General features: G+C 52.8%; 3 protein-coding genes across 4 annotated transcripts in view; 1 reads left to right on the top strand and 2 right to left on the bottom strand.

The window, feature by feature from the left end:
• The window catches only part of Afmid (arylformamidase), a 20,147-nt gene extending 14,623 nt beyond the window's left edge, over positions 1-5,524 (bottom strand). The window contains exons 1-2 of the mRNA XM_005350802.2: positions 5,440-5,524; positions 2,479-2,569 (exon numbers count right to left, since the gene is read on the bottom strand). Of these exons, the coding sequence (XP_005350859.1) occupies positions 2,479-2,569; positions 5,440-5,496 (148 nt within the window). The 5' untranslated portion in view covers positions 5,497-5,524. The remainder of the gene's footprint in view (positions 1-2,478; positions 2,570-5,439) is intronic.
• A 149-nt stretch (positions 5,525-5,673) lies between these two features.
• Tk1 (thymidine kinase 1) lies at positions 5,674-16,952 on the top strand. The gene is made up of 7 exons (XM_005350801.2): positions 5,674-5,765; positions 5,864-5,895; positions 6,737-6,847; positions 10,109-10,202; positions 14,468-14,557; positions 15,115-15,234; positions 15,319-16,952. The coding sequence occupies exons 1-7, from the start codon at positions 5,700-5,702 to the stop codon at positions 15,511-15,513; spliced, it is 708 nt and encodes a 235-aa protein (XP_005350858.1). The 5' UTR covers positions 5,674-5,699; the 3' UTR covers positions 15,514-16,952.
• A 77-nt stretch (positions 16,953-17,029) lies between these two features.
• Positions 17,030-21,608, bottom strand: Syngr2 (synaptogyrin 2). Of its 2 annotated transcripts, XM_005350800.2 has the most exons (4): positions 21,469-21,608; positions 18,625-18,862; positions 18,093-18,232; positions 17,030-18,004 (listed from the first exon to the last, which is right to left on the bottom strand). In XM_005350800.2, the coding sequence occupies exons 1-4, from the start codon at positions 21,565-21,567 to the stop codon at positions 17,807-17,809; spliced, it is 675 nt and encodes a 224-aa protein (XP_005350857.1). In that variant the 5' UTR covers positions 21,568-21,608; the 3' UTR covers positions 17,030-17,806. The 2 variants fall into 2 exon arrangements, with proteins under 2 accessions (XP_005350857.1, XP_026636760.1); XM_026780959.1 differs by lacking the exon at positions 18,093-18,232.
• Positions 21,609-23,727: the final 2,119 nt, after the last annotated feature.

The raw sequence follows: 23,727 nt of genomic DNA, 5'->3' as shown, positions 1-23,727 counted from the left end.
TGCCCTCTGACCTCCACATGGTACTTGTGCCCACATATATACACTCAAAACAAATGCACCCTACAGTGGTGGTGCATGCCTTTGATCTCTGTGCATTCGAGGCTAGCTTGGTCTACAAAGGGAGTTCTAGGACAGCCAGAGATGTTATGCAAACTCTGTGTCGAAAAACCAAAATAATAATAATAATAATAATAAATAATCCTTTTTTGAAAAAGACATTTTAAAAAATGCCAGGGCCTAGGGACTGGCTCAGGTGGTAAATGTGCTTGTCTTGGAAGCACAAAGAGGGCAAAAGAGGAAACAAAACTGAAACCCAAGCCCTGCTAGGACAGGGCTCACTGTATAGCCCTAGCTGGCCTTGAACTCACGACCCAGACCACACTGGCCTTGCACTCACAGAGATCTGCCTGGCGTGCTGGAATTAAGGGTGTGCACCACCAGGGTAGCCCTGCTAGCATCTCTTGACAGCTGACCACAGAGGCCTGTGTGCAAGCACTGGCTACTCTGAACTCTGACCTTTGGCTGGTGATGTCCTTCCTCCACCTCTGCTGGCCTTTTTACCCCTCTAGACAAGACAGCAAATGGATTTGCTCTAACCCCATTTATTAACTGAGCCGGCCACAGCGAGGACCCTTCAGAGCCCAACCCAGGAAACAGCTCCAACCCACACTAAAAGGACAAGAGAGAACATGTGGATTGAACCCCCAAAGCCTGATCCTGCCCCGGTTATTTCCATTGAGGAAACTGCCCAGGGCAGGGTTCTGAGACCAGGCAGTCGGCCAGCATCCAGTTCCCCGTTTGAGCGAACAGCTAGCGGCCCCCACATCCAAGTTCCCCTCTGAGTGGACAGCTAGCGGCCTCCACATTCCAGTTCTCCATCTGAGCAGAGAGACAGCTAGCGGCCTCTGCCCTCCAGCTCCTCAGCACCACAGCACTCTGGGGCAGAGGAAGACCTCACAAGCACAGGCCCCAAACTCGGATTGCTCTAAAGGAAACCAAAGTTCAGTTTCCTTTCCTTCCTCCCCTCTCTCTTCCTTCCCATCTTCCTAGACATGGTCTCCTTATCCCAGTCTGGCCTGGAATTCTCTATGGCACTGAGGATAGCCTTGAACCTCTGCCGGCCTCCTGTGCTAGAACCACAGGCATGCATGGCCATGCAGGTTCATGTCCCACTGAGAATTGAACCCCGGGCTCTGTGCACGCTGGGCAAGAGTCCTACCCACCAGTCTTCCTCCAGCACCCCCGCTGCTTTCTGTACAGAGCAACGATATGACCTGGGCATAGTGATTGGCACCTGCAACCCAGCACTCAGGAGGCCAAGTTCAAGGCCAGCCTGGGTTACATAGTATATTGAAGGCCAACCTAGGCTACACAGAAAGACCCTGTCTCAAAGAAAATAAAACAATCAAATTAAAAACTGCTGGTTGGTGGTGGAGCACGCCTTTAATCCCAGCACTTGGAAGGCCGAGGCAGGAGGACCTCTGAGTTTGAGGTCAGCCTGGTCCATAGAGAGAGTTCCAGGACAGTCAGGGTTGCTACACAGGGTTCAAACTTGGTCTTGAAGAACAAAACCAAAAAAAAAAAAAAAAAAAAAGAAGAAGAAAATTTAAAAAATAGCAACAATAGCTTGCTTTTTTCCCTCTTTTCAGCTTCCATTTCTGTGCCAAGCCTAACCCAGCCTTGTAGAGCAGAGCTCTCGGCCTTCCGAGGGCTGCAACCCTTTAACACACTTCCATGAAATCCTTTCATTGCTACTTCATAATGTAAGACTTTAAGACAATTCTGAAGCCATAGTGCTTCCCCTCCTCCCCTGGGAACCAAGGACTTAACAGCTACACCTGCACGTACTCAGTTCCTGAACAATTACCCATATACGTATGTTTTGATTCAGTCCCCTGGGAAACAGGGTCAAAATGACCTCTTACCTCATCTGATCTGGCAACCACTCTCCAGCCAATTATTAGTAATAGCCCTTTTGAATAAGCCAATCATAATAGTCAAAGAACTACCCCCCTTGTTTCTGTGGCCTTCTCCTTTAAAAGTAGCCTATGCCATCATATTCGAGGTCTCTCGGCTTCCCGAATGCTGGGGGACCCTGTCATGACAGAATCAATAAAATCCTCATGCTTTTGCATCGGCTGTGGTGTGTGAGGTGGTCTTTGGGGGCGACTCCTCCTCGGTGTTTGGATGCTAGAGTCCAACGATAACCGTCATCTTGCTACCATCTATTATGAGCTATAACATAAATATTCAATATTTCCAATGATCTTAGGTAACCCCTGTTCATGACCCACAAGTTGAGAACCTCTGCTTTAGAGCCTGGAAGCCCTTGCCAACCAGGAGGGAGAGGAGGCTGTGTCGCCCTCACCCAGGCCTCTCTGCCTCCAGCTCTGTCCCCACCTCCTGCCCCAGCAGAGGGGGCTGGTATAAGGGAAGTGTCCCTCAGTGCTCAGTATCCGCAGAGGGGTCCCGCAGTACCCTGGATTCCAGTCTCCACGAAGGCGTTGACAACATCCTCTGCTTTCATCCGGACGACCCACCTGCTGGGGGAGTACTGCTTCTCCAGCTCCTGTGGGCAAGACAGGGCTCGTGAGACGCCCACTCTCAGCCGGGCAGCTTTTCTGCCCTGAAAAGATCCTCTGCAATATGCTCAGCTTCCTCCAAGTCTTTTCTTTTCGTTTTTTGGTTTTTCAAGACAAGGTTTCTCTGTAGCTTTGGAGCCTGTCTTGGAACTTGCTCCAGTAGACCAGGTTGGCCTCGAACTCACAGAGATTCGCCTGCCTCTGCCTCCAGAGGGCTGGGATTAAAGCCGTGCGCCACCACCGCCTGGCTCTTCAAGTCTTTTCAACTTCCACTCCCCACACCCTCCACCTGCTGTCCCCAATTAGGTATTTCAGAGGAGCACCTAAGGTGCCCTTAGGTTCATGATAAAGGGGCACCCCGAAGGCAGCCATGCCTTTAGCCAGCTAACAGCCTTAATGAGAGATGAGGTCTATAAAGGTGTTCAGTTAACAACACTGGGGAGCGGCACAGTCCTGCAGAAACTGAGACCACAGGAGGCCAAGCAGCTCCGTGGCCATTGGTTCTGGGGTCAAATGGCGCGACTCCATTTTCCTGGGAGGACAGTGTTCTGATCACAGGTAGACACAGGGTCACAGGGACAGAGGTGAGTGGGAGAGAAGAAACCAAAGGTCAGTTTGCAAATAACTAACCAGCCAGATGGCTAAAACATGGGGTGTGGGGAGGCTAGGCAGCTGGGGGACCACGGTGGAGGGCTAGGCAGCCGGGGCATGGTGATGCTCACCTGTAATCCCAGCACTGTGTAGGCAGAGGCAGGAGGAGCAATGCAACTCTGAGGATAGCCTACAACTAGCAAGTTCCTGGGCAGCCAGGACCTGGCCTACAAATAGTAAAGAGAAGGGATGTGGATCAGTGGCGGCACCATGAGTTAACACAGGGAGTAAGGGGGAGACCGATCACAGCTAAAGCGCCCTGAGCCAACAGCATGGGGCTCTGTCTGGAAGACAGTGTGCTGGGGCTGACCCTCGTCAGCTTTCATTGCTTACTGGCTGTCTCTAGTCTCGGTATCCTCATCGGCATAACGGGGATCAGCACCCCGTTACAGGGCTAAGAGGGAGAAGGTATAGGATAAGAGAAATAACATTGACCACTCAAACACAGTGGCCTCCTCCTGTTGAGTGGCACTCATGGTCAGAGGTCTTCTGAGCTGTAGAACCCTCTCATTCAGGTCGATACCCGTTGGATGTTAGGGCTCCACTTGGCACCCCAACTGTTATCATCTTTATATGTAGCTGGAGCTGGCCTTGAACTCCTATCTTCTGACTCGGCCTCCCAAGTGTGAGATTATACCCACATGCCAAAATCTTTTTTTTTAATTTTTAAATCAGTGTATTTGTGGGTGTATATATGTGTGTGTGTGTGTGTGTGTGTGTGTGTGTGTGCGGTATGTGTACATGACTGCAGGTTTCTCAGAGCAGCCTCCTGGAGCTGGAAGTTGTGAGCCATCTGATGTGGATGCTGGAAGTCTGACTCAGGTCCTCAGGAAGAGCAGGGCATACTGAGTATCTCTCTAGCCCCTTGCTGTCATTTTTACTACTAGTATTTATGACTAATACTATTTATCTGTTTGTTTTGTTTTTTGTTTTCTTTTTGTTTGTTTGTATGTTTGTTTTCGAGACAGGGTTTATCTGCGTGCCCCTGGATCTTGCTCTGTGGTCCAGGCTGTCCTTGAATTCACTGAGATCCTGCCCGCCTCACTGCCTCTCCAGTGCTGGGATTAACAGTGTGCGCCACCACCACCCGACTGTTTTGTTTTTTCAAGACAGGATTTCTGTGTATCCCTGGTTGTCCTGGAACTTGCTTTGTAGACCAGGTTGACCTCCAACATAGAGATTAATCTGCCTCTGCCTGGGATCAAAGGTGTGGGCACCACGGGGCTGACAGATAGTTGTGAGAAGGGCAACAGTGTCCCTAACTTTCAACAGATTCTGAGACAACTGTGACCCAAACAAAAACTTTGTTTAAATAATACACGCTAACCAGTCAATAAATCATAACGGAGTAGGAATTATCGAATGCCAAAATGTGCCATCATGTTTTGTGTATGCAATTAGTAACTCTTGCAATAATCCAGGGTAACCAAACACAAACACAGTGCAAAGAACGCTTCTAGTGGCCGGAGAGATGGCTCAGCAGTTAAGAGGACTGACTCTTCTTCCAGAGGTCCTGAGTTCAATTCCCAGAAACCATATGGTGGCTCATAACCATCTACAATTAGATAGGTGCCCTCTTCTGGGGTGTAGGTACACATGCAGGCAGAGTATTGTATTCATAATAAATAAATAAATCTTTTTTTTTTTTTTGGTTTTTCGAGACAGGGTTTCTCTGTGGCTTTGGAGCCTATCCTGGAACTAGCTCTTGTAGACCAGGCTGGTCTCGAACTCACAGAGATTCGCCTGCCTCTGCCTCCGGAGTGCTGGGATTAAAGGTGTGAGCTACCATCGCCCGGTAAATAAATCTTAAAAAAAAAATAAAAAATAAAAAAGCTTCTAGGCATGCTAAGTGAGCCACAAAGACTTTTGTCTGAAATTAAAGGAATATTCTGAAGACGCTTAATACTGTCTGTCCCTGAAGATGCCTGCCTTGCTAGCGACTCACAGTAAGGACCCCCAATTTTTAACATCTTCCAGACTGGTTACATAAACATAGACCCACATTGCACAACCTCAGAATAAGGTTCAAACCCTCAGTGCCTTAGTTCTGCAGGACTGAATTTAGTTTTCGCTATCTTGTCTTCTAACCCAGGTTAACAGGCTAAACCTGCCCTGATAGGAGAAAATGAAGAAATCTGGCGCTCAAGCCTTGCAAATCTGATAGGTGGGCACCAGTCCGGGTTCTGGGCGGCTGTTCATCACCTACCTCTGCAGACAGGGTCTTCCAGGTCGCCTGGCCCGCGGAAAGCACAGGGGCTGCCATAGCCGGGTGAGTGCCGAAAGCTCCAAGCTCCTCGCGACGCCCTGACTAAAAGAGAGGGGGCGGGGCTACATGCGCCTTGGCTTCGCCAAGCTCCTACCCTCGGCTGCGATTGGTCGACTCATTCATTTTTAAAGGAAGGCGGGAACTGGTGGACATTTCCCATTCTCGGACCCCAGAAGCTAAGGGTTGCTTGCACAGCTGCCATGAATTACATCAATCTGCCCACCGTACTGCCCGTCTCCCCCAGCAAGACCCGGGGGCAGATCCAGGTACGGGGTCCGGTTGGGTATGTGGGGGTCGGGGTAGTGGCTGGTGGCTGGCCCGGGTGTACGCGAGCAGGGACCCCCTAAGATGACTTCTCTCCTAGGTGATCCTCGGGCCCATGTTCTCAGGAAAAAGGTACTGCATGGGCCTCCGGGGCGGATGGGCCTCCCCCTGTCTGCAGACCCTGGCTCTTCTCTCTCGCCTCCCCTCCTACGGACCTGACTTGGCCGCAAACTCCGCCGCCCAACCTCTGTGCTCGCCTTCCCGCCCAAATTCCTGGATGTCTGCCTCCTTCCCGCCCAAGCCACAGCCCCTTTTCCGGGGCTTCTTCTGTCCTTGCTGAGGCGAATCACATTGGGGTACCATAGAGACCCCCAGCCCACATCCCCAAAATCCCGCTGGACAACCCAGTGTGACCGCGGTGGTGGCTGGGAGGAGCCTGGACCCCCTTTCCGCCAGTTTCCGCATTCACCCCCTCCCCTGTGAGCTCTCCTGAAGCCACGGAGCCCAGTTTGCTCTGAGATGAGGGTCCCTCCTCTGGGAGCCCCACCTGGAGTAAGTCCGCCACTGCTCGCAGTTTCTTGGTTTTAGTTTTTTGGGTATTTTTTTTGTTTTTGACTCAACATTTTTCTATGACCCTGACTGGCCTGGGGCTCGCGCTATAAACCAGGCTGGCCCTCGAACTCTGAGATCCCCCTGCCTCAGGGGTGCCCACCATACCAGACACCCCCACTGTTCTTGAATGGCCTGGTGTCACCTGAGTTTTGTCCCTTGCTCGGAGGGTAGGCCCAGAGGCAAGCGCTTTGGCGTTTCTTTGAAAAACCTCTGTGAAGTTCATTCATAAAACAATGTTAAGTTTGTTCAGAACAGCTGGGGGTAAGTCCGGGCTAGCGGGTAAGGGTCGGGGTGGCCTTACTAGGTGGTGGTAGCAAATCGCCTTTCGCATGGGCCTCACCTGCCCTGGTACCGCTTGCAGCACGGAGCTGATGAGACGCGTCCGGCGCTTCCAGATTGCCCAGAATAAATGCCTGGTCATCAAGTATGCCAAAGACACCCGCTACAGCAGCAGCTTCTGTACGCATGACCGGTCAGTCCCATCCCGTGCTGCGGAAACCCCTAAGGCATGGGACATTCTGTCAGATGTATGGGGGGGAGGGAGCTTTTCCAGAACCTTCTTAGGGATGGGATGATACCGGCCTCTAAGGGACAGGGGGACGAGAATTGAGAATGACCAGTGCCCAAATGAACATTGTGCAGGGAGAACCTGGTTTCCACTTGGGTAGACGCTGCGCCCTGCAGCCCTCATGATTGACCTCACAGAATTTTCTCTCTAGTTGGCTCCCTGCCATCGGGTGTCCATCCCCACTAAGAACTGTATGTCAGAACACTGGACACTACCTTTTGCAGCCGAAGGGTGGGTGGGAGCCGCATAAAGTGGTGGCGAGCCTGGGGATTGGTGTTCTGAGACACTCTTTGCTGAGTGTCCTGGGCTCACCCCAGAGCCAACGCTGACCACGAGGCTGGAGCTGCAGGCCAGGGTTGCTGTAGGCTGGGCCGAGGTTGAGCAGCCTCTTGTAGGGCAGGTTTCTGAAGCAGAACAGGAAGTGGAATGTCCAGGACTTGGAACTGGGGCTGGAATTCAAGCCATGCTTCCACCAGGCTCTATGCTGTGATCTTTACTTCCTCGTGTGTGTGACCACGGTGTCTACCACACAGGATGGGATGAGTATCCCAGAAAGCACGGGGGTGGGTGACCCAGGCAGTTCATTGCCGTCCTCTGGTCTGCTCTACTGGGGGAGGAGGGAGCACAGCAGAGTGCTCAGGACAGCCTCAGGACAGGTCTTCACCTTCTTTTCACTCAGCTTTGTGAGTTTCAAACTCACAAAGGTTGGTCGGGCTTTGTTTGTTTGGAGTTTTGTTTTTCTGAGGCAGGATCTCTCTACAGAGCCCTGGCTGTCCTAGAACTCACAGAGATCCGCCTGCCTCCGCCTCCCTAATGCTGGGATTAAAGGCGTGCACCAACACGCCTGGACTTCATGCTTTCATAGCAAGCCCTTTACCCTTGAGACATCTCAAACCCGTTTTTGATTTGTTTGCTTTTAAAAATGCTCTTTGGTTTTTTGAAACAGGTTTTTCTGTATAGCTCTGGCTGTCCTGGAATTCACTCTGTAGACCAGGCCGGCCTCAAATTCACAGAGATCCCACCTGCCTCTGCCTCTGCCCCTGCCCCCGAGTGTGGGATTAAAGGCGTGGGCCATCCCTACTCTGCTAGTTTTAAAACCTTTTTATCTTGTTTGTGTGTAGGAGTTTTGCTTGCACGAAGTTTGCATTCCGCTTGCTTGCCTGATGCCCGAAGGAGGTCAGAAAAGGGCATCAGATTCCTTGGGACAGGAGTTATAGATGGTTGTGAGCCGCCATGTGGGTGCCAGGGATTGAGCCTAGGCCATCTGCAAGGAAAACAAATACTCTTAACTACTGAGCCCTCTCTCCAATCTGTTTATTGAGACATTGTCTCATTATGCAGCCTAGGTGGGCCTTTTAACTTGTGACCCTTCCTCCTCTTCCTGGAATTACACACATCCAGCCCCCCCCCCCCAATACTAGGATTGTAGACAAATTCTGCCACGCCCAGTTTCCCAGATCTTGAAGATTGTGAGGTTGTAACTGAGGCCAGAAGTTGTTTAAATCTGTATGCCTGCCACTGCACAGTGCTTGTCTGTGTTTGGGGAAACAGCTTTTTCTGCATTTGTTTTGAAAGTGAGGTAGACACAGGGAAGAGGGCAAGCATTGGACACAGCCCAGCATTCCTCTCCTTAGAAAGCTAGCGGACAGCGAGGGTGGGTTCCCAGTGTCCTTTAAAGGCATTCTGGAGCATTTCCAAACTGGCTCTCTGAGGCCTGGGTGGGTTCTTCCTTGACGGGAAGCGGTCTGCCGCAAGGCCTGTAAGCTCTGTCAGCAGGTGATCATGTGATGCGGAGAGTCCTTTAATCTGTGGAGGGCAATGAATGGATGGAGGATGGGGGGGGCCACTCTGCTGTCTGGCTTCCAAGCTCGCCCACCATTCCGGACACTGAGACCAGGACACTTCTTGTCTAGTTGCTGTTCATAGGCTAACACACAAACCTGTTACAGCTTTCCTGTGTGCTGGGCTCTCTTGTGGGACCAGAGAGATAGACATCTCAGTGGTTAAGGGCACTTACTCTTGCCAAGGACCCCGGTTCAGTTCCTGGCACCCACAGGGTGGCTCCAGTTCCAAGGGAACCTACACCCTCTTCACCAGGTGTGCCCCTGATACACAGGCATAAATGCAGGAGAAACACTAACAAACATAACTAAAATCTTAAACTTTTGCCAGGTGTGCTGCACACCTTTAATCGCAGCCCTTAGTGGACAGAGGTAGGCTGATCTCTCTGTGTTTGAGGGCAGCCTGGTCTACAGAGTGTCCAAATATCTCAAATACCTTTTGGCACTGACAACAGAACTCTAGGCGTGAGCTACCAGGTGCTCCACCACTGGGCTGTAGTCCAGAATCTCCCTAAAATTTTAAATTACATCTTACCGTGTCAATGATATAGGTCGGTGATATCCCAGTTTGTTTTGAATTTTAAATAAATAAAACCAGTTTTTGCTGCTCAGTGTATTGTGGACCCTGGGGACTGTCCCTCCTAAAGACCTTAGCTGGAGTTGTGGCTCGGTAGTTGGGGGCTTCTGCAGCACACATACCTGGTTCCCTGGAGGATTAGTTTTTAAGGTTTTGTTTTGGGTTCAGGGTTTGTTGTTGTTGCTGCTGAAACATTTCGTAGACCAGGCTGATCTGGAACTCACTTGCCCAGGCCTCCCGAGCTCCTGAGTGCTTCAGTTGCAGGGGTGGATGCATTACCGCACACAGTTTAGGCCATGGGTTAGAGTCTCGTGGCACTGGCTTGCTTAGTGCCCTCCTGTTGGCAGAGGCCCAGCCGGACTCCTTGGGCATGGCCTTGCATGGCCTTCTTTTCACTCTTGGTGAGTCACCCTACAACCTAGGTCAGGCTCCTGATGACCAGTTTGCCTTTGCATCCTGTTTCCCGTTCTAACCAAAGAAGAGATTTATTTCTTTTTTTTAAAAAGATAAGCATTGAAATCCCACCTGTATCTCCAAAGAAAACTTTGGAATTTTTGTTGAGCTTGGCTGTTAATTTCCTTCCAGTTAAGGGAGATAGCCTGTATTAAGTGGTTCCCCGCCCCTCCCCCATAGAAACAACACCACAGGTTACTCTGCCAGGCCACGGTAGCACCCTCTCCCCTGCATCTGGGGCTTAGGGATGCTCTGCTGCTGGCCTTGCTCATCCTCTGGCCCTTCTCTTCCCAGGAACACCATGGACGCACTGCCGGCCTGCCTGCTCCGGGATGTGGCCCAGGAGGCCCTGGGTGTGGCTGTCATTGGCATTGACGAAGGGCAGTTTGTAAGTGAGCTCAAGCTTCAAAGCGTAACTCATATCCACACCCCTGACTCCTTCCCCGATTCTGAAGTTTCTCTTTCATCTTTGGGAAAGTCGGGAGTCTAGCATGTCCTTGCTGATGTGTGAATTCCCTTGACCATGTGCCAAGTAGAGTATCTTCTCCCAGAAAGGCTTGGGATAGAGCTGGGGGAGAGCTCCATCCTCTCTGGCTTGACCTCTGCAGTGGCTGGGCCTCCAGTCCATTAACACCGGCCTTGGCTGGGTTGGGGGGTTTGTCTGTGTGGTTTTTATTTCTAAAAGATCTTGCTCTACTTCTTTCTGGCCAACTGCATCCATGTTTGTTTGTTTTCCAGGGTATCCTCTGACGGGGGTGGGAGTTGTCTTTTGTGGTCTTAATTTCCCTCCCAGGCTTTGAAAGTTTGGACTAGAAGTCCCTGTCTGAACGCCTGAGCGGGGCTGAGGATGTTCCAGCGTGCTTAAGGCCCTGGCTTCCGTCCCCAGTCATCCTGCTGCATGACGGGGCGTGCTAACAAGCCTACAATTCTAGCACCAGAGAAAGGCATAGGGATCAGTTCACAGTATCCTTGGCTATATAACCAGTTTGAGGTCAGCCTGGGCTTCGTGGAGGCCTGTAAACCAAAAAGGTCTGGCTACAGTCGAGGCTTAACAAATGTGCGCTTGACTCCAAAACTCAACACCCTCGATGGTTTCAGAAATACTCGTTGGCGGGTAAGGGGTGCTGTAGAGTCTCCTGTGTTGGAAGACTAAGGCAGGAAGAGGATCAGGAGTTCAAGGCCAGCCTCAGCTACAGGATAAGACCTTGTCTGAAATAATCTAAAATCGGCTCAGTGGGGAAAGGAGTGGCTCAATGGGAAAAGGAGCTTGCAGCATAAGCCTGGAGGCCTGAGTCCCTGGAACCCACGAAACGGTAAAAGCAGAGAACCACCTCCACAGAGCTGTCCTGTCACACATGGGCTAAGGCACACGTGAGATGACCCCACACACACACACAATCATGTGTAGACAGATAAATGGGCCAGAGAGAAGCCTCAGTCACTCAGTCATTGAGATCACTTGCTGGCTTTGCAGGTGACCTAAGTTTGGTTCCCAGCAGGCACCCTGGACAGCTGTCTGCTTATAACTCTAGCCCAGAGGATCTGAGACTCCTGACCTATGTGGGCACCTGCATGCACGTACACACGCATGTGCCCTCACATAGACACACATAACTTAGCATTTTTTAAATAGTTGTCAAATAGAGATGGAATGTACCTCCCTAGCATGCAACCAGGTGACATAATAAACTACTCAGTAGAAAATAATTTCTCCCTGTCCTGTGGCTCCTGAAGGCTCGCTCACAAAGCTGAATGGATGTTCTGCAGGCTAGACTTTGCTGTGGCTCTCTGGCTGCCTGCTACTCTCACATCCTACTGTGGAGGAGGCCAGGCTGACTGGGGGGTGGGGGTCCCAGTCTGCTCCCTGTACACCCCCGCTCCCCACCTCAGAGTGTGGCAGCTCTGGCTGCGATGCTCCCCTGTACCAGCCCTCCCTCCCCATGCTCCAGGACAGCTCTGAGTTCATCCCACCGTGAGCTGCATGCCCAGCGGTTGGCATCAGTCCATCACCTGGACATGCCAGATCTGCTATTGTCCTCAGAGGGAAACCCTGAAGCACAGCCTTGCAGACATTTCCTGAGAGTCAGGACAGGGTACGGCCGCTCCCCTCAGGCCTGCTGCAGTAACCTGCAATTAGCTCCGCTCTCCTGGTGTTCCCAGAGGCTCTGGTCTGGCCCCAGTGTACCAATTACCCCAGTCTGTTCCCTTCTTAACCTATAAGAGAGATTTATTTATGTGCTCCCCCCACTTAGGATTAAGAAAAAATTAATGTAGTGGATACTTTGCTTTTTTTTAAAGATTTATTTATTTATATATGTATTTTATGCATGAGAGCTCTATCTGTATATATGCCTACGTGCCAGAAGAGGGCATCAGAACCCTTTACAGATGACTTCTGAGTCACCATGTGGTTGGGGGAATTTGAACTTGGAACTTCAGGAAGAACAGCCAGTACTCTTAACCACTGAGCCATCTCTCCAGCCTGATGCATTGAATTTGGAGATGGGGCCTTGTGGTCCAGGCTGGATTAGACTCAGCCTCCTGAGTGCTGGGATTAGAGCCTGGACCTCATGATGGGCTTCAGTGAGTGTTCTTTGTGCACGCTATATATAAATACCACAGCTATTCCATTCTACCCCCAGCTGCCAGGGCCCTGCTCATTACAGAATTCAGGATCTCCCCATTCCTTCTGTGTCCTTGCCTTGGACAGTGGGTGGAGGGTTGTCTAAGGCCATTGAAGTCACAGCTGAGAATATAGAACCTCCCATGTGTTCATTCGCCAGGGCCAAGTCCCACAGGCTTCTTGGCAAGAGTAGAAGCTACGCGTCCTTAAGAACTTTGTGTTTAGTTTCTGTTTGATACAAGCAACGACAGGCACACGCTAGGAAAAGGAAGTTTCCACAACAGCATCTTTGAACCAGAGACCACTGAAACCTGCCGCAGGGCAAACAGTAGTCACGGAACAGGGGGACTCTAGAGGGGACAAGGCTCCCTTGGGTCCTTTGGACCAGGAGGACCAGGAAACTTCAGGAACCTGCTCCCTTAGTGGTGGGAGGGGCCTGGAAAGAGGGTGGTACCTCCTGACTGGTTCCCTTTGGCAGAAACTGAGCTGTGTTTTGTTGATGCTCAGATGTGACTGGGGAGGGGTCTTTACCCATGGTGGCTAGGGTACCTTGCCTGATGTTGGCCCAGGAGATTATATTCAGCCCATGTGAGTGCCAGCCCGGCCTGGATGCTTCTAATTATAAGCATGTTTTTATAGAGCAGCCTGTGTCACATGCTGTGACTATTGTGGGAATAGCTAGGTCCGGGGACCAATCACATCCATTCCAAGTCCCTGCCCTTCAGCTGTGGCATTCTAGGCTCTGGAGACAAAACTGGAACTTCCAGCTCGCCTGTGTTGTTGAACTACAACCGGGAGGGACTAAGGAGGAGGAAGACGCGGCGGGGGTGGGGTGGGGGAGGTCAAAAGTAGGGTCTGAAGAACCAGGCACCGTGGCAGCACTTAGAAGGCTGAGGCTAGCCTGAGCTACACAGTAACAATTAATAAAAAAAAAAAAAAGGATGGGGAGAGAATTTGGTTGATAAGGCACAGGTCCTAGCCCCCTGTAAAACACTGGTTATAGCCAAGTGTCCAAAATCCTAGTATTAGGGAGGCAGGGTCAGGCAGGTGCTGTCCAGCCAGCCTAGCTGAATCGTTGAGCTCTCAATTCAGTGAGAGACCCTGTCTCAAACACAAGGTAGAAAAGGCAGGCATGGTAGCATATGCCTTCAATCTTGAGAGGCAGAGGCAAGTAGATCTCTGAGTTCAAGGGTAGCCTGGTCTACATAGCTTGAACAGGAGAGACAGCAAGATCAGGTGTTGGGAACAGGACAAGGGCCACCTACAGCTGTGTCAGGAGCAAGTTGGGTAAACTGCACACATGCCTCTTGCTTCCCGTTGCGAAGAACCATTCCCTCCCCCCCCCCTCTCTCTCTGAGACAGGGTTTCTTTGTGTTTTCCCAGCTAGGACAGGGAACTTGCTCTGTAGACCAGGCTGGTCTTGAACTCAGCCTGTCTCTGCCTCTTGAGTACTGGGATTAAAGGAATGTGCCACCACTGCCCGGCAAAGGGCAGATTTTTTTTTCTTTAATGCGCTGTATGCTGTGCCCATAGAGGCCAGAAGAGGGCAATGGGGCTCCTGGAACTGGAATTGACAGATGGTGTGAGTGACCACATGGCTGCTGGCAACTGAATCAGGTCCTTTACAGGAGTAGCAAGTGCTCTTACCTGCTGAGCTGCCCAGCCCTCCCTGGAAATCTGTTTTAAACATAAGTCAAAATGGGCTTTAGGCACAGGCTTTGTTCACTGACAGATCGAGAAGGCAGGAACCCATGACTGGCCAGTTCCTTCAGAGGACTGTGAGGGAAGCTGTGGCCTCTCCGTTCATAGAGGCCTCTGTTGGGTGCCAAAGTCTGCTGGCAAGTCTTGGGTAGCATGCTGCTGAGCCATACAAAGGGACTGGGTAGCAGTGGGCATGCAGGTGGGCATTTCATGGCAATGGTGGTGTGGCCTGGTCTCCAGTTCTGGGCTGACCTGCCTAATCAGGCCCATCAGAGTGTCCATGAAGCCCCTGCGCAGGGTAGTTGCCTCACTTCCTCCAACTTTTTCAGTTCCCTGACATCGTGGAATTCTGTGAACTGATGGCCAATGCAGGCAAGACAGTGATTGTGGCAGCACTAGATGGAACCTTCCAGAGAAAGGTAAGGTGTCTGACCCAGGCCTGGCAGTGGGTCCTGGAGGGAGGTAGGGCTCTGGAGCATGGGACAATCCACAAGATGTCCCCAGAAGCAGGCATGTTCAGAATAGTTGCCTGGTGGGTACTCTGAGCGGGCCAAGAGGTTGAGAGCATGAGGGTGTGGCTTTCTAGAAAAGCAGGATCCGGATGATGTATCCTGAATCATAGGGTTTAAGGGAGAAGTTGGGGCTGGCAAGAGCTCAGGCTGTGACATGCTTGTCTTGCAAAGCGTGCAGACCTGCGTTTGATCCTTGGAACCCTCTTTTTAAAAAATGCCAGGCGAGGTGGTGTGCATTTATTACCCTACCACTGGGAGGCAGAAATAGGCAGATCTCGGCTCACTGGCAAGCTCCAAGCCAGCGAGAAACCGATTCCAAATAACAAAAGCAACCAAGGTGGGCGGTGCTGGAGGAACAGCCCCTAAGGCTGCTCTCTGGCCCCTGCACGCGTGTGCACGTGAATGCAGGCAGAAAGGGAACTGCTTGGCCAAATGACCAAACGCGCCTGCTGTCCTGTGTGTAGGCTTTCGGCAGCATCTTGAACCTAGTGCCCCTGGCCGAGAGCGTGGTGAAGCTGACTGCCGTGTGTATGGAGTGCTTCCGGGAAGCTGCCTACACCAAGAGGCTGGGCACGGAGAAGGAGGTATCCTCATGCTTCTGTCCATGTATCGGGGCGGGCTAGGGCTCAGTCCCACCCTCACGCATCCCTTCCATGGCCCGTCCCCAGGTGGAGGTGATAGGCGGCGCAGACAAGTACCACTCCGTGTGCCGCCTGTGCTACTTTAAGAAGTCCCCTGTGAAGCCGGCCCCCGGACCAGACAACAAAGAGAACTTCCCGGTGCTGGGACAGCCCGGAGAGGCCTCAGCTGTCAGGAAGCTCTTTGCCCCTCACCAAGTCCTACAGCACAGCTCTGCCAACTGAGAGGACCTGGGGCTGGAACTGCCTCACAATAGACACTGCTCTGGACAGGCTCAGCTGCTTGTCGCTTCCTCTGGGTTGCTGAGGTTCTTCAGCTCAGCGGGGAGCAGGGTCCTTAGGGCTTGACATTCAGCCAGAGGTGAAGACAGAGCCACATGGTTGTTGTGACATTGGTGGTGCTGGCTTCTTCCTCCTTGGTGGCTTTCACTGCTGAGTTTCAGTCTCTCGGAGCCCCGTCCCTTACCAAGGCTCCAGCCCTCCCTTTGTGCTAAGGCCTGGCCTGCGCTCTCCCACAATGGCCCCCAGAGCCAGTATACAGTGGCGTTGGTCTTGCCCTGCTCAGAGCCCCAGCCCTGTGACTCAGGGCTCTTAGAGCTGTGCTTCTTATGCTATAGTGTAAAATAATTAATATTAAAGTTTGCTACTTGAGAGCTTATTTCTCTTTAACCTGGGTTTCCCCGAATCTTGCAGTCAGAGCCCGTATGACTTGGGGGCAGGGATTTCTTCTGCGTGGTTGGTTTCAGTACAGACATGGAAAAGGAACCAGGGAAAGCCCAGGGGATGGTGTTTGTTGCTGGCTCTGGGGGGTCAGGTTTTGTGAACAGGCGCTGTAATCTGGGCTGAGAAAAATCACACGCCTTGTAAAGTGGGCTGTGGTAACTCCCTTGAAGGCCAAAGACCTGGGTCTAAGACGCGAACGTGTGTCCCTTCCCTAGTGCTGTGCCCAGCTTCAGACCATGCTCTAGAGGGAAGGCCTACAGCTCAGAGCCTGGCATAACACCCTGTTAGTTTATGCTTCAGATTTTGAAAGACACCATCAGAACCCACTACTGATGGCCTCATCATTGCACAAAAGCCAAGAGTTGCCTCAGGGGCACGCTGCTTCCTGATAGAGATGGGTCCGCTCTGTGACACGTCCCAGGAACTTATCAAGACCCAACCTCCTGCACTGTGCCCTTCACTTCTGATGGGAAACATCTGCTCTTGAGGGGCAATCAGGAGCCCCGCCCTGGGCACCCTCCTGGAGGGGGCAGCAGAACCCGGACAAGCTATCTAGAAGAACCAGTCTATACGCTGACACTGGCTATTTTAGGGTGCAGTAGAAGGCAGTGTGAAGAATGAGACCCCATCAGAAGAAGCTGCCACCCCATGCTCAGAGCACACGTCCTGTCTGGACGTGACGGTTTACAGCTTATTCCCAACACTCAGGAGGCAGAGGCAGGTGGATCTGAGTCCCAGGACAGACAGCCAGATCTACACAGTGAGACCCTGGTCTAGCCAAGCATGGCCGGTGCTTCAGAGTAGGGTAAATTTTGAGGCCAGCCTGGACTATGCAGATACTATGAAAAGCTGGAGTGTAGCTCAGTTGCTGAGCATGAAGTCCAGGGTTTGAAACCAAGTGCTGGGGGGAAGGTCAGAGCTTTATCCTTGGCTACATAAATCTGAGGCCTTTTCTCAAAACAGTATCAATCAAAGTGTATTTCTATCCCTAGCTTTTGGTGCCATCAAGGACAGCACACTGAGAAAAAAACATTTATTTCACATCCCGACTAGTCTACAGAACCTGAGGGCAGGGCCATCCCCACCAAGTCTCAATACATTCAGTGCAGGGGTTCCTGCCCTCCTAGGATCTAATAACTGCTGGGGGATATTTACATAAAACTGGGTGTTGTCGCCAGACAAAGCTCCTCCCTCCTGCCAGGGGCGGGAGCAAGAAGGAAGTGATGTCCAGTCCCCAGCCTGCTCCACTGCTGTCAGGCAAGCAGCCTAGGGACAGCTGGCCCAGTGGTGAACCCAGAAGACAGCAGAGAGGAAGCTGGGTAGTGAACCTGAGTGAGGAAGTGGAGAGCGTAGGGCCAGCACTCCAAGGAGATCGGTGCATGGACCCCCAACCTTGTCTTTGGAGGAAAAAAAAAAGATAGTTGGGGCTCCTGTGGCCACAAGCTGAGCTCAGACTTCCAGCTGAGGGGAAAATGGCATATGCCAAAAACAGCATATAGCGGGCACCTGCTTCTGGCTGAGGTTGGGGTTCAGGGTTATCAAAAGTAACAAGAGCTGGGCACAAAGCTTGACAGTGGCACTGGGTAAGCAAATTCAAGGCCCTGGGCGCCATCCCCAGTCCTGGGGGTTGGTGGTGGCGCCCCTTCGGGCACAGGCACTTCAGGTGTGCTCTGGCTACAGCTAGAATACAGAACAGCGCGGGCTCTTTGGCTGTCAACTGGAACCGGCAAGGGGCTGCGGTTCTGGCAGCAAACCTCGAGATAAGTCCAGGGGAGGGGGCGGCCCCCATGGCTGCTCAGTACACAGGGGGAGGCTGGTAGCCCTCAGTGGTCTCCACGTTCTGGGTGAAGGGTGGCTGCTGGTAGTTTTCCACGGAGGCACTGGGGTAGGAGGAGTAGGCTGTGTTGGGGTCTGGGGTGGGGTCCACATAGTTCTGAATGAAGGCATCCACTCCCACCTTGTAGCGTTGGTAGGCCAGAGAGGCCAGCACACCCTGCAGGGGAAGATGCAAGGTGTGGGCAGGGCAAGGGGACCTGGCTCTTCATGGAAACTTCTGAAGCTGCCCTCCCCAGCACACCTACCCAGGAGAAGATGGAGAAGAAGCTGAAGGTGATGGCTGCCCGTGCCGAGTCCGCTTGCACCCGCACGTCTTCAGAATTGGTGGCTGCCCACTGGTTGGTTAGGAAGCAGAAACCAACGAACCACAGGAAAGTCCAGAGAGCTGGGGAGACAATAAGGGAAGAGTGGGCCCCAGAATATGTCTCCTGGGCCCCTGGGAATCCCGTCTGTCCCCAGGGACTCAAGGAAGGAACTCAAGGAAGGAGCCTCCCAAGGCTTGGTGCTGTGTAACCTACAGAAGCAGAGGGAAGTGAGGGCTTAGGGGTGAGTGCTAAAGAGGATGGATGAGTCCAGAAACCTGATGCCACCCTCACCCTTATGCCAACACTCTTGGGTTTCTGAAGTCTGAATGCCTTGGGTGCCATCCCAGAGTACAGGGGACTCGGGAGAAGCCACAAGTGAGGTCCATGATCCTGAGCTGCTATCAGCAACCCCTCCCGACAGCACCAAGGTCCCTTGTTGTGACGCCTTGGCGTGCCAGTGCCACAGGCATACCTGAGAAGAGCAGGTCACCGACGACCAGGTACTTGCGATCAGTAGCATTGCTTATCTGGGAGAAAAGGGCGTCGACCACGAGGAAGAAGGCTGATGCCAGGAAGGCCAGCACCCCAATGGCACTGCCATAGCGGCAGGCATCCTCGTTCTTGTTGAACACACAGTGTAACTGCTGAGAATCGTGAGTGTTGCTGTAGCCCTCACCGAAGATGCAGGAGAACACGATCAAGGCCAGAACCTGAGGGGGGGAGGGCACTGGTGGGCGGGCGCAGACACCGGTGGGCACATCCTGCTCAGACAGACCCCTCTCGGTGCCCTCGATGAGGATCCTAGCAGGGCAGCAGCTAGCTCTTGTCTCTCTACTGATGCCCATATGGAGACCAGTGTTTCAACCCCTCTGGACTCCTGGAGTGAGGAGATGGGCAGGCTGTGGCCAGGGTGTCCACAGGTCCTCCCTATCAGGGGCCAGAGGGTAGACTGGGCTATTGTGGGAAAGGGTTACCCTCCTTCCCCTCAAACACTGAGATCCGCCTGTCTCTCCCTCCAGCGCTGGGATGAGGGTGTGTGCCACCAACGCCAGGCTGTTTTTGTTTGTTTGTTTGGGTTAAGTTTTTGTTTGTTTTTGGGTTGTTTGTTTGGCGTTGGGGGTCACATTTAGTCCAGGCTGGACTCCGTGTAACCCGGGATGATCTTGACTCCTGGTCCTCCAGCTTCCACCTCCCAAATGCTGGGATTACAGTCATGTACTACCATGCTTGCTTGGGTTTCCCCAACCCTATCCCATCCTCACTGCTGTCAATTCAAACCTAGGGCCTCATACATGCAAGGCATGTGTACCACGTGTTGCTGGTGGTGTTTGTGTGTTTATTTGTTTTGTTTTTTGAGACAGGGTTTCTCTGTGTAACAGCCCTGGCTATCCTGGAACTCATCACGTAGACCAGGCTGGCTTCAAACTCACAGAGATCCACCTGCCTCTCCCTCCCAAGTGCTAGGATTAAGGTCTGTATGACCGTGGCCCGGCTTTTGTTTGTTTTGAGCGAGGGTCTCACTATGTGGCCCTGGCTGTTCTGGAACTCAGAATCTGCTTCTGCTTTCAGAGCAGAGTGCGGTGATTAAAGGCACGAGCCACCACGCCTGCTCCTTTTTGGCTGTTTTAAGATAGAGTCTCAGACCGGAGAGCCAGCTCATCAGTCAAGAGCACTAACTGCTCTTGCAGAGGACCTGGATTTGGTTCTCAGCACCCACACTGGGACTCCTAACCACCTGCAACTCCAGTTCCGGGTGGACAGATGACCATTTTCTGACCTCTGTGGATACCAAACATGCACATGGTATGTATCTTCATCCGCACACGCAAACGCACACAAAAAAAGACAAGATCTCACTCTGGCTTGAGCTGGCCTGAAGCCTATGACAATCCTCCTGCCTCAGCCCCCTCAGTGCTGAGATTACAGTGCTGAGATCACATCCCATCTGAATGAGCTTTAAACAAGGTGGTGTAAAACAAGAGTTCCACCCAACCCTCACCCCAAGACCTTGTCCCAAGTCAACTCTATAGCGTTAAACAACATCTTCCAGACCATCCTTCAACAGCAGAGCTCGGGCCCCTCCAAGACTCCCCTAGTGCAAATGACTCCCCAGCCAGCCAGCCTTCCCCCTACAAGGCCTTGCTGGCTAACCCTCCCGCCTTTGGCATGCTGGCTGCTCCCCTCCAGAGAACCACAGTCTAGAATCCAGTCCCACACTTGTTCCCTCAGAACAAGGTTCTTGGGGTGGTCAGAGCCAAAGGTCTTGTGGGTCAGGCTTAGACCTCTCGCAGGAGCCAGGTCTGAGGAGGGAAAATCACCAGCAGAAACTGTCCAGTTTGGGAAACAGCCCCTTTGGAATCGTCCTAGTCATTTTGCCTCCTTCCCGCACCTCAAGGCCACTGCTAAGAGCCCACCTCAACCCGGCAGCCGGAGCTGTCTGTGGGCATGAGGCAGCCTCCAAACTCCTGGGGCCAGAGCAATCCGATTCTCCCAGAACGCTCTCTATAGGTCTGTAGAACCGAAGTCACAAGCCCCGCCTCCAGCTGGAGATGAAGCCGGAACTCCAGGACCGGGCGCACAGTCTGGGTCAAGACTCCTGGCACTGCCATCCTGAGTGACAGGGTACAACCCGGGACACAGTCGACTGGACTCCACCGCTAGGCTGGGAGGCTCGGGGAGCCATGGCACCTCCAAGACTCCGGGCCCAGATCCTCTGGGAGCAGTAGGCCCACCCTCAATCCCGCAGCGAAAGCCTCAGCTTTCAGTGTTTTCGTCCCACGATAGGGACACCCGCCTTACGCGCCTGGTACCAGAGGGCTTGCCCGGCTTCTGGGGAGAGAGTCCATGCTGGGTTGGTTAGCTGGCCTGTTGCTAGCCTCTGAGCGGGAAGGAAATCCTACTTCAGGGCGCCACGCCACCCCCCTCCTTGCACCCCACGTGGCCTCAGAAAGTCCCTTCCAGGTGAATTCCCCACGCCGGGAAGCGCGGCATGCAGGCCACCTGCTGTGGCGTGGCCCCCGGAGCCCCACCCACTGCCAGCAGGGCGACGGGCCCGTCCCCGCAGAGCACCTCGGGGGACATCCCGCACCGGGGTGGCCGGGACGAGTGGATGAGAAGAGATCCGGAGCCACGCAGTGGGACAGGCGACAGGGCGCACGGCCTGGAGGGGACGGAGACGCGACGGGGTGCGGGGCCCGGGCTCTCCGCCAGGCCTGGGACGTGCGGCCGCAGCCACCTGTCGCGCTCGGAAGCCGGCGGCCCACGGGGCCTGGTGGCCTGGGCGCGCGGCTCCGGATCCCCCCCCTGGCCGACTCACCATGCTCACGATGCGCGTCACCACCTGAGGCTGAGACACGAAGCGCCTCAGGTCGAAGGAGCCGCCCGCGTTGGCCGCGCCGTAGGCCCCGCTCTCCATGTCGCCGTCGCCGCCGAGCCGCGGATGGCCGAAAACCAGCCGAACAGACCCGCCCCATTCAGGGCCCTGGGGGCGTGGCCGGCCGCCGGAGGAGGGCGTGGTCAGCCGCCGGGGACTCGCTGCAGGGTGTCCCTCAGCGCCTGCTGCGCCTTGCCAGGTGGCAGGAACTTGGAGCTGCGCCTGAGGTGGCGCCGGGGTGGGGCAGAAGGGAGGAAAAGCTCACCTCTGGGAGGTCTCAACAAGAAAGGTTCAGAGAGACCCCTGGGAGAGAAACTCTTGGGCGGCCGGTCCCCACCTTACACCTACACCTGGCTTCTGGTCCACTCTAGAAAAACTCTCCAGACACCCAAATCCCATCAACCCAGAACCTAGGCTCATAAACGTTCAGATGGTCTCAAGAGGTAGAGAAGAGGAGGATAAGGAGTTCAAGACCAGCCTGAGCCATCTGAGATCCTGCTTCAAAACACACAAGTGCGAGAGAGAGAGAGAGAGAGAGAGAGAGAGAGAAAATGTAATTTTAAAAATTAAATAAGATCATTGGTTTACAGAACCCAGCTCCTCTTCCCCGCAAAAAATAGCATTTAGACAGGGAACCGGGTGCTTATTCTGTGAAGGGGTTGTATGCTTACGTTGGCAACACAAATGGGCTGTCAAGGCAATCGTGGCTGTTGAGAGGTGTAGAGGGCTGAGGAGTAACTAGGCAGAGACAAACTAGAATCAGGACAAGATGGCACTACCATGGTCACTTCAATGGGTAAGGAGTAATGAGGACATTGGCATCTCTGTAATGAGGGGGCTGGACAGTAAGGGAAGTTGGGGCAGAAACCTGGCCCACCAGAAGGGATGCATTGGGGAGAAAACAGGAATGGGCACAGTAGGAGTTGGGCTCCCCACGCTTACACAGACGGTGGCAATTGGCTGGTGAGTGAGCACAGGGCACTCCTGGCTGTCTAACTCCTAAAATCTGCACACACACCCTGAGTGTTAGCCGAAGGAATCCCGGTGGTGGCAGGACTCTCCCACACCTCCTTCCTTCCTTTTCTTTTCTTTCTAGATTAAAAAAATAATAATAAATTTAGCCAGATTGTGGGGCACGCCTTTAAACCCATCACTCGGGCAGCAGAGGCAGGCGGATCTCTGTGAGTTCGAGGCCAGCCTGGTCTACAAAGAGAGTTTCAGGACAGCCAGAGCTGTTGTTACACAGAGAGACCCTGTCTTGAAAAGCAAACAACAAACAAATAAATCTTTTTCCATTACATTTATTTGTTTTGTGCCTGGCGTGGGGGTGGGTGGCAGATGACACGGTACAGGTGACAGAGAGGGATTCTTGCAGGAGACAGAGCTCTCCTTCCGCCTTGTGGGTCCCTGGGATTGAGCTCAGGCTGTCAGGCTTGGCAGCAAGCACCTTTACCCATCTCGCAAGCCCCTTTTTAGATTCTGTTGTTGTTGTTTTAATTTCAAGACAGAGTCCTACTATGCATCCTGGCTGTCCCAGAACTCACTATGTAGACCACACTGGTCTCTAACTCACAGGAATCCTGCTGCTGCTGCCTCCCAAGTGCTGGAATCAAAGGTGTGCACCATCACACTCAGCCAGCACCTCAATTTTTGTTTCCATTTCTTTGTTTAATTGCTTGGTTCTTTGAGATCTGACTCATGTACCAAGATTGGCCTTAAACTCTTTCTTCTACCTCCCAAATTCTGTCTGGGATTACAGGTGTGAGCCACCACACACAGAAACCATTTACTGTTACCAAATTGTCAGTGACCCCCTCTTCAGTTACACCACCCTCAGTGGGGAGGAGCTGGGCTCCAGCGCACCAGCGAGCAAGCACACCCACGCGGTTATTCGTATTGTTCTCATAGCAAGAGCCGCCAACAGCCACTCATGGCAGGAATCCCCTACACAATACAAGTTTACTTCTGTGGGCTTTATACACGATAATGCTCCAGACTTCACGGCCCCTTTTGGGGTGCAATACTTTTGGTATCCTGATCTGCATTCACTCCCCTTTCTGTCCCCTCTCCCCGTGTTCTTTTTCACTGCAGTGGTGAATTCTTCTTCTTTTTTTTTTTTTTTTTTTTTCTTTTTCGAGACAGGGTTTCTCTGTGGTTTTGGAGCCTGTCCTGGAACTAGCTCTTGTAGACCAGGCTGGTCTC

This window comes from Microtus ochrogaster, chromosome 7 (genome assembly GCF_000317375.1).
Source record: "Microtus ochrogaster isolate Prairie Vole_2 chromosome 7, MicOch1.0, whole genome shotgun sequence".
Lineage (NCBI taxonomy): Eukaryota > Metazoa > Chordata > Mammalia > Rodentia > Cricetidae > Microtus > Microtus ochrogaster.
This window is presented reverse-complemented; position numbering and strand designations above follow the sequence as displayed.